General features: G+C 34.5%; 1 protein-coding gene across 1 annotated transcript in view; it reads right to left on the bottom strand.

The window, feature by feature from the left end:
• Positions 1-2,273: 2,273 nt before the first annotated feature.
• RALYL (RALY RNA binding protein like) overlaps positions 2,274-10,889 on the bottom strand; it is a gene marked incomplete at both ends in the record, with an annotated part of 291,609 nt that continues 282,993 nt past the window's right edge. Inside the window, one exon of the mRNA XM_080929448.1 lies at positions 2,274-2,521. Coding sequence (XP_080785574.1) covers positions 2,274-2,521 — 248 coding nt within the window. The remainder of the gene's footprint in view (positions 2,522-10,889) is intronic.

Here is a 10,889-nt window from a genome sequence, read left to right as displayed (position 1 = left end):
GACAAGGATATCTCTAGAACTATCCTGAAGAACTAGAACAAAAGTACCTGCAGCATACATGCCAGCAAGGACTGCTTAGCCACGTACAACCTTCTCCCCCAGTTCTCCCTCTGTGTAAACCAGAAGTCCATGTCATACCCCAACTATACTGAATTCTTGGCTCTCTTCTTTCCTACATGTCCATTTCAGTTGTAATAGTTTCCTGTTATTTCCTTTGTTTATTTCATCTGGGGAAGAGACCAATCCAGTCTGGGATAAACATAGTCTGAAGAGATGAATGGATTGGGTCAAGGTATTTGTGGTAGATTTGGTACTCACATTTGGCAGCAAAATTAATAAATAAGAGAAGAGGAGAAATATTATATTTTCATTGTCATAATACCCATGTATATGGGTGACAATATTCTCTTAATGAGGAAGACTTGTAAAGAACGCAGATAAAAATTAACAGGATTCTATCCATGTTGAATGTGATATTAATTGGGGTCAGTCATGATTAGTTAATAATAATAGTAATTAATAATAATTAGAGGTTCTATTAAGAATTGAGAAATAGAAATGTAGATTTATAGATTTTTGGTCTGTAGAAAATACTTAAAACTCTGATATTCTATGAGTTCAACTTACTGCTTCTCGGTCTTTTGTCTAAGATCAAGTGTTTATGAGTTAAACTTGAGACAGTGACAGAAATAGTAAGTACAGTGTGCTCTGGCCTACTTAAGTTAGGACTATGTAGGGGATTTATCAAGCAGAATACGGTGACAGTGAAGATATGGTTAACAGTAGAAATCTCCGGGAAGAAGGAAATGTCTAGTTACATACAATCCTGCTGAGAAACAAATGATAAAAGGCAGCCATTGGGAATAGCACCACGAAATCCTCTTAGCACAGCCATCAAAGGAATACTGAAAGAGAAGTCAGGTGAAAACAAGACCAGAGACTGTGTTATCAGGTTAGAGTTCTGTCTAGGAAGGCACTGAGAAACCTTGTTAGTCCTTCTGTCTCTGATCAATACATTTCATTGTACTTCTAAAACAGTGAGCAGACAGAATATTGTGAAAACCTCAATCTGAAGTGACTTTTTAAGAGAAAATATGGTAATTTTTGGAAGTTTATAATTGAGAAGCTTAATTGAATAATCCATGGCATTTAAATGAAGCTGGATATTAAAAATCAATACAAAATTTTGATATATTGCAATTCCATTGAATTGGTTAGTAAATTTACCACCATATCAAACAAAAATAACAACAACCAAAAACATAAAAGTTGGTTTTATAATAAATGGGAATATAATATTACCTGGAAAAACCTGTTATATATCTAGTAAATATACTTATATATATGAGTAATATCTATAATATTGAGAGCTAATCACATATACATTACATAACCCAAACATACACTCTCAAACACAAATATTCATACTATCTTCCATCACTATTAATCAATTTCTTCAAAATATAGTCTTTAATTTCATGGTTGATGAAGTATCAACATGTTTTAATCAAATGTCTGGTGTAGTTGTCAAGGAAAGGGTATCTGCAAATGAACAGTGTACAACTTTCAACATTGGGAAGATACACCTTTGAGTAATCAGGTCTTAGCTAACTTCTCAAACAATAATAATTGATTGTCAAGCAGTAATGACAGTGGTGATGATGAGGTGACAACACACTAAGGGGTCACCATGGCAGGCCCATTTTGAAGAGGATGTAGATAGTGTGTGTGACTACTATCAGTAAGTAAAACTATGAATTAAAGGAAATCAAAAGACATGGCTCAACGGGAAAGTCCTTGCCGTAAAGACTGCCAACCTGACTGTCTCCTGGCTTCCACACGGTGGAAAATGAGAACTGAGTGCAGCAAGTTTTTCTCGGATCTGCATACATGTGTGAAAGCATGTGTGTACATGCATACACAAAATAAGTAATATATATAAAATTTAAACAAATGTTAAAAGGAGGTTTCATGTGTCTTGCAAGAGATGGTTTTGTCTCCAGCATATTATATCTACCCAAACATTTAACTGCACAAATGTAAGATTACTTCCATAATAGAGAATGAGGGGAAGAAAGACTTGCTTTTGGGACTTTATGTATCCCTAATATTTTATATAGTATTTATAGTTTACATCAATTTTCACCCTCATACTTGAAATTAATAAAAAATTGTATTGAGCACTTGCTGTGTGCAAAGCACTATACTGATATTCTCTAAAACATATTGATAGATGATTTTTAAAAAACCCTCAAATGATTTGAATCCTTATTTTAGAATGAATGCATCGATCGAAAGCTATTGCTGTCACCCAACAGATGTGGACACCCCAAATATTGCATTCCTACCAGCTCGTGACCCCCATCTTCATCGAAGTCCTCCTCTACCCCATCAGTCATTTCTCCTCCATCCGCTTCTTGCCCTCCTTCAGCAGGCTCCTCTGTGGAGTGGTCTGCATTCTCTGACACACATTCGTCTTGGATCAGCTCTATACTCTCCTCCAATTGCTTCTTCTGAGCTTCTAGGAGGGGAGAAAGCAGATGACTACTACCTTGGATGCTAATAAGTCATTTGGAAAGACCATGAAAGAACAGGGAACTCTTAAATGGCACCGGTGAGCTGTGAACAGCTTGTAAAAAAGAAATAGGGATATTTTTAGTAATTTATTCAGTCATTTAAGTACATACATATCTCTGTGTGTGTTTACATGTAAGCATTTTATTTAAAACCAAAATTAGCAAAAATTAGGGTTTCTAGATGGTAGGATATATAAATAAATATTTACATTAACATACTGATCTTCCTAAATACTTCACTCTATATGAGACTGTAAGAAAGACAGTCTCTCTGACTGAAAAATTCTTAGGTCAGACTGTAAGGACTTATTGCCTAGTGGGAATGTAGTGCTTTATAAGGAAGAAATGATATACCCACCATGTGCCTATTATCTCTTTTTTACATATAATAAATATTTCCTAAGTTTTTAAAGTTTGATGCAGAAAATAGAAATGTTAGTATATCGGTTTGCAAATAGTAAGTGCTCAAGAAAAGAAGCTATAGGCTACACTAACAGAATTCCCTCCAGTTTCCAGGGTTAGTACACTAGAAACCTGAAATGCAAAAATTCATATATATACATAATTAATGCTGACAACCTTGTAGTTATTCATCTTCGAGTTTTTCTTGTCCCATGATCATTCCAAGAAGTACTGAACACACAAGGTCATATCTTGTTTCTCTTTCTGACACTTTCCCCTGTGTGCTCACACTCTTAAGAGTTATGTTGTGTTTGTTCATCTTGCTTACTGTTATTTTATTAAAGTATTTTATTAAAGTTAGTTTATTAAAGTATTAAAACATTCCACTGTTTTATTTCAGCTCTACATAGGCTTCATGTTGAGTTTTCTTATTTATCTTTCATGACAATAAATATAATCTAGAGAGTAAACATCTAGGACATTAATTTTCTATTTTTTCATAATGTGTGTTAAAGAAGAAACTAAGCATTGATCTATAAATTTTGAATAAATACAATAAACATTGACAAAAGTTTTCTGTGCAAGTATGTGGGTAAACCTTTTGACACATTGCTGAATATCATCACAGTAATTTCTTCTATAAATAACACGTGCCTATGCATTCTTTCATTTTAATTCTACAAATAATTAACGTTATTTAAAAAATGGGCAGAAAGGTGACAAGTGACCTGACCTCTACCAGATGACAGAGCTTTAATGGTATTTAGGTTACTTAGCAGTGACACTGTGAATACCAAGTTTCATTCTAGGTTTTGCCGTGTTATAGTAGGCATCTTAAAATGGCCTGCTATTTCCTACTACATCCACAGAACCCATGTTTAAAAAAATGTTTCCATCTATTTGCTAACCTCTGAGATCTTACAACATGTAGCCAGTGTGACAAAAGCGGCTTCATCTCCATATGCCTGTATGGCATGCAGATGAAGCTGTGGAGTGTAGAATTTCTCTTTTTCTCTGACGGTTTTGTGATTTTACAGTGGAGCATCTTTTGAGACTTATAAAGTAGTTACTCTATTAATAACCAAGTCTCTTGTTTTCTTTTACTAAATTCTAGGTAATTATTATCCAAATTAAATTGTATCTTCTGTTGTCTTATCAGTGTTTCAGTGTTTGAACTCTGTGGGCAATATGACCACTTTCTTCTCAAAGTTTTTGCCAGTACCGTAGAAGCAATGCAGAGAAGTTCACTGCAAACAGAGGCTTATTTTCAGGCAATTGGTTGATATGGTTTTTTATTATTTTATATGCCTTATAAGTAGAAGTGATACTATAAGTTAGTAGAATATAAGACTAAGGTGCATATTTTTTGCTAGTCACTATTTCTATGAACTATACATTTCTTCTCTAAAAGGTAAGCTAAAATATACCATTGAAGTTCAGAAAAAGCAATTCTTTGAAGAAGAAAAGATGTGACTGTGCCTTTTAACTGCAGAGACCACAAAAACACATAAGCATAAAAGCTCAAAATGATTATAAAGTGCAACCCTTATTGGTTACTTGATTACTATAAAATTTTCCTTATCAATATCTCTACTTCTGATTTTTAAAGAACATATTGAAGAGATAATTTTGTGCCTTAGCTTTCACATAGCCTTCCTATAGCTGTTTAAACAAACTTATAGTAAGTTGCTTGATGTCTTTCATACATGCAATATACACGTAATACTATGAATATTATATTTCAAAGACAATAGTGTATTAATATAGGTCAAGGCCGAAAAGACAAACATGTAAGCTGTGCTTACCCATTCAGTCATTAATTCGAAAGCTTAACTGCTTAAGAGATATTATCTGGGTTGAAAATATGAAACCCTTAATTATGATGGTAGATGATTAATGGGAGCTTAACAGAAATGAGAGCAGTCTGCATTTTTGTAAGGTGTGGTCATCATGGACATTTGTCATTGGCTCAGTGTAATGCGGCACATACACTGAACAATTACAGGATCTGTGAATAAATCACACATGAAAGCACAGTTGTTCATTAAGCTGCCTTTTTTTTCAGCTGAATGATGAATTTTGGTCCCTCAAAAAGTCTTATTGATATCAAAGCGAAGGAAGTAGTTCTACTTTTTGAATAATTAATGTATTTCTTTTAGAAATGAAAAGTAATGTTTGGTTAATCTAAATTTTGGGACCTTTGTTTTATCTGCATAATTCTTTTTGTGTGAACATATGGGAAGAGGCATATGTATGCATTATGTGTGTGAATTTATATTTGTCAGTAGAGATTCTCTGTGGTAGAAATATTTGCATCTAACTTTTTTTCTTTTATTCTTTCTGTTTTCTCTCTCACTGCCTTATACATGGAAACATTTACTGAATATATTCATAAGTTGTATGGAATAAAATAATAAACACCTCTCTGTTCATTTTAAATTATCCCTATAGTAATAAAATGGCAGTTGAATTTGGCACTATAGTAGCAAATTAGAAGTTCTGGAGAGTGAAAATGAACATCCCTGCTACATCTTGTTCCAAAGCCCATCATCACTAGGAATCAGATGAAATATGGAGCATGAAGGCTTCTTAGAGGAGAGCTTTTCATGCTTTCATGGACAGTTCTGCAAAAGAAAAACAACCCTTTCCAGTGGGTTCTTTATGTCAAAGTGATGGATTTCTTTTTGAGCAGAGAAGGGAGATGTTATTACACTTTTGTTTAGATGTGTGAACAAGGACTGCAAAAGCTAATATAAAATCCAAACTATAAGGTTATTACAGAAAGAAAACTCTTATAATGACCACAAGTTAGTGAGATACTGAATTCTTCTAAAATGCTGACCATGCTTCAGGCCTAAACATTAGTTCTTGGAACACAGTTCTGCAAACTAGAATTGCTCATTTTATACCCAGGAAAGCTATGTAAGAGTAAGAATCCACAGGAAGGTTTCTGCCTCAACAGGCTCTGTTCTCTCCTAATTAATCATAGGCTCCAGAGGAGTTTATCATGCAAGGAAATAAAACTTTGAATTACTTCAAATAGAAAATAATCTCCAAGTTAAAGAATGGAGAAATACGTTCAGTTTGGGAACATAGTTTAGTCAAACAATGACTATCAAAGGAAAGGAAAGGCAAATGATTGGTGTTTCTGATTAAGTGGAACTATTTATGACTTCAAATGACATGAAAAAAATCATTTGATGTTAAATTTTTGTCCTCATATTAAAAAATTCAGTATATCTAATTTTATTTCAAAAGCTGTATATGAGCCAAGTTACAATTGTTTGGATTTGTCATCAAAGAATTCTTATTAAATTGCATTTTCTTCAGAGTTATTATCAATAGGTCTGAAAATTGGTTGAAGTGGCAATTAAGCTTTTTGACATGTTGGATTAATTGTTAAATAATTACCAGATGAATTGTTCTTAGATAACAGAAAAGATTGTTGTTATAAAAAACATCCCTAATTTTATTACTGCCTAGATAGTATTCCGTAATTAAACTTTTGCATGGCAAGTTCAAGCTTATTTTTTAAATATTCTATTTTAAACAGCTATATTTGTTTTAAATCAATGATTTAAAAACATTACTGCTAAATATTCAATTTATTATGGATGCTATTAGTAACAAACACATAAACAGATTTCAGGAAAACTACTTATGAGAAATATATTTTGACTAAAGTTCCAGTTACATAAATGAACGTTTAGAGAATAACCTCAAGTTGGTCACAAAAAAAAAAAAAAAAACACTAAAAATTTAATGGAACTCACGTTAAAATTAACAAAATACTATGCTTACTTAAACATCATGATTTTGAAGGAGATACTGTTTCCCTCGCTTTGTAAATTTTATGAGAAATTTTCCAAATGTCTCAGAACCAGTCAGTTAGATTCAATCTTTATGGGGTGGACACCAAATTTTGTCTCACTCCTGCCTGTGACTTTTTATTTCAATAATATAAATTTACTTGCCACACAGAGAATGAGGCAGCTAGGAAAGTACCAAGAAGAGATGTCCTTAGGGAGTGACAATGCCTTAAGTGAATTGTGACAGTTTCACCACTCATTAAACTGTGTTGTCACTGGATTACAGCCTTGATGTTAAGCATTGTGAAATACACCTCAACTAGGGGTTAAAGCACTGTGAACATGGGAAGCAGGACCATCACTGGAGATGGGCGTGGTCATGGGGAATGGGAGCTATAGGATGGGGAAATCTAACAAAGGTCAGAGTGGGGAACACCAGCTATCAGGACAGTAGACAACAATGCTCAAATTTGCGATTGGAACTGACAAGACTTACAGAATAGTGATGGGATGCAGACAGGACACAGAAGAAAAGGTACCTAAACTGAAGTGACAGTCCAACAGTTCTTACCAAGAAAGCATCTGTGCTTCCCTCTGTTTATCAAAACTTTACATAGCTTTCTTGCTGACCCCAGGCACAGACTCTCTCAGAATCTTTACTTTGAAAATGTTAGATTATATCTTCTTCCTTTGACTGTTTGAGATTTATGCACCCATGAATGTTCTCCATATCTGAGACTGGGCCCTCCAATAGGTCATCATTATATGGATGGATAGACTTCATCTTTCTGTCTATTTGGAGAGAAAAGCTCATCTTTGCTAGAGTCAATCACAGTTTGCCTAACCACATTGGTCTGGTGCTCTCAACACCTTCCAGCATAGCTCAAGCAGTTTGTGTAACATTCATACATCTTCCACCCTGGTCTTTAATCAGTTGAGTTCAGCTCAGATTGCAATAGTCTTGAAAAGAGTCTTCGTAATGCCTTGTAGTCAGTGTATGAATGCTTTCTTTTTATCTTGAGGTTATTTTAGAAGATTCTTGACAGCCTTCCTTAAATTAGTTTCTTTACAAACATGCAGGGTTTGTAGTCTGATAATAGTAAGTCCCGTTATGAAGAGTACTTCCTGTCTGCCAACCATTTCCATCTCTTTAAAGGTTTTTGCTCCCCTGGTTGATTCTTTCAAATGTGGCACCTTCTGCTTCTAACTACACTCCCTTAGAATCCTTCACAAACTCTTGGCATAATTCTCATCGTCTCATAGATATTTATTGGTCAACTAATTTCTACTCCCTCTCCATTTCTAGAAAGCAGTAAGCTATTGTAAGCTAAATTAGATTAATTCAATTTTCAGTTTTTTACTTTAAGCTTGTAAATGATTTGATCAGCTATGTTTTGAGTATAAATTAAACACTATCTTCCTGAACTCACTTTAAAAAGACTATTTTTTTAACTTATAATTTCCTTATAATTAAAAATACCTTATGTTTTCAGTAAGTTAGTTTCAAGGGACTACTCTAAGGACTTAGACAAATTTATCCCTTCCCTACAGGTATGTGCACATTTATCTCTACCAGGTGTTATTTTCTCAACTTCTTTGAATTTAAGTGTCTCCTCTCCTGAGATTTGATGGGATTAGTCTCCCTGATTTCTGAGGCTTGGGTCCTTGGTCTGACTCAAGTCTCTGATCTGCTTTGTGTTTCTACAAAGCTCATGACCAGTGTATCTCTTAGGAACATATCCTTTATGGCCAACTCAATGTTCCATTTTACCCAATTAATCTTCAAGTGCCTGCTTTTAGAAAGCTGTCTTTTCCCCCTTTCTCTCCTGCATCTTTGTAGTGAAGTGCATTTTCCCAGTATTGTATTAAAAAACACTGTAGCAGAGCTAGTATGAAGATATAAGCTGCCAGAGGTTCCTACTTTGCTTTTCTCTCCAAGGTGCTGAAACTCATCTCAGAGAAAACAGACATGGCAAATGAAAAATAAAATGAAGAAAGAAAGGAAAGAAAGAGAAAGAGAGAAAGAGAGAGAGACAGACAGAGAGAGACAGAGAGAGAGACAGACAGACAGACACACACACACACACACACACACACACACACACACAGAGAGAGAGAGAGAGAGAGAGAGAGAGAGAGAGAGAGAGAGAGAGAGAGAGAGAAGCTAAAACACCTACCCAATTAGAAACTTTCAACTATCTCTAAAAGATATTTTCACTTTAGCCATTCATATGTTTAATTTTATTTGCTCTTGAGGACACTTAGCTCCTCGTGCCTCATGGAGCCTTTGTGCTGGGAATTTATAAATTGCTAAATGTTCACATACTTCATTAAAGGTTCATATATCTTACTTCAATGTGTATTTTAACATGTAATTTGGAGCTAAGTATTTTGGCATCTTACATATTTGGAATACCTTCATTCATCCTCATTCTTAATACTTTGGGTACTAGATATAAGTATTGGGCTGTAAGGTCTTTCACCAGTACATACATACAGGGCATGCCTCTTTTCTCTGTTTCTATCTCTCCATTTGTCTTTGTCTCTGTCAGTCTGTTTTTCTCTCTATCTCTGTATCTCTCTGCCTCTCTGTTTCTGTCTCTGTCTCTATGTCTGTCTTTGTCTGTCTCTGTCTCTCTCTTTCTCTCTGTCTCTGTCTTTGTCTCTCTGTGTCTGTCTGTCTGTCTCTCTCTGTATCTGTGTGTGTATGTAATAATTTACATTTGATTACTTCTAAAGAATCATCTAGGAATAAGATCCAATTATAGGCTAAACTGATGAAAAATGCTAATTGTTGTTTTCCATAATCTATGTTCTTGGCATACTTTAAAAGTTGTCTTATTCAGTAGAAAAACAATATATTCATGGTAGAGTCATAGTAACCACAATTTTAAGTGTTTGGATATGAATTGTGGGAGGCAGGTAATTCCTATAGTTTTGAAGGTCTCAAACCTGCTTCATACCTGTCAATAGTAAGCGACAGTTCACTGTATAAAGCCAGTAAAGAAAATATGACCTTATTCGTAGAAATATTATAATATTGAAATAAAGAGACACAGAGATTTCTCTTACAAGCAAATTATGGTGTAGACAGTTCAGTATAATATGACTGCGTTTTGTAGTAATTTTTGTCTGTACACTTGAAATTTGCTTTGAAGTCACTGAGGAAACAAACCCCATAAGCCTCACTCATAACCTACCCTATGTGGGGCCCAGGGTACAATCCACATTGTGTAGCATTTTCTTCCTAGCCATCTGTTTCCTTGGTCCACTCTATTAATGTTGGGAACATTCCTTATTACATAGCTAATATCAAGTAGGGGATGAGCTGTATAAAGAGCAATGAGGAATAATAAGTGCTATCTACCGGGGAATTGGCTTTCAACTAATTAAGCATTAAAATTAGTGTCCCTGGATTTAGTAAGGAGGCTCTGAGTACCTTTTAATGAATTTTAATTCATTTCACTCTTCTTTCCATAACACAATGCTTTTTCCATACAACTCTGATTTCTTTCCACTGAGAAAATACAGGAAATGGGGAAGAGGATTGTATTATCTCTATAAATATAGATGCTATTCAGAAGACAATTACAAGGACAATGAAGATACAAATTAAATACCTTCATTTTCTTCATAGCATGTGAAAGGAGGAGAGACACCAACAGCAAGGACAAGAATTGTCATTTTGAAAGTAACAGTCTTATGACTGGAAAAAGTTTAAAGATGAGCAAAGGCAAAATGACAGCATTTATAAAAGGAAAACCAGGGCTTGAATTAGAATGTTAACATTTATAGATGATCTCCCGGCATGATCTGTGGCAGGTCTGATTCTTTGTAGGAAACCAGAAGGTATAATATGCTGGGAGAAGGATCACATTTTTCTCTGTGAGGTGATTTATATTTAAATGAGTTCTCTATAATCCTTTAAACTGAAGTGCAAATTGGTTATCAAAGTCTTTTGCTGTAAGGGTTGTTTTACATAATAATGAATTCTACAGAAGTTCCTCAAAGGGAAATATTGACTTAGGCTACATCACAGGATACTTCAGTTACAGCAGAAACTTTAGATTATGGTCGTAGACAATGCAAAGAAACTTTCTTA

The sequence above is a fragment of the Micromys minutus genome (genome assembly GCF_963924665.1).
Source record: "Micromys minutus genome assembly, chromosome: 15".
NCBI lineage: Eukaryota > Metazoa > Chordata > Mammalia > Rodentia > Muridae > Micromys > Micromys minutus.
This window is presented reverse-complemented; position numbering and strand designations above follow the sequence as displayed.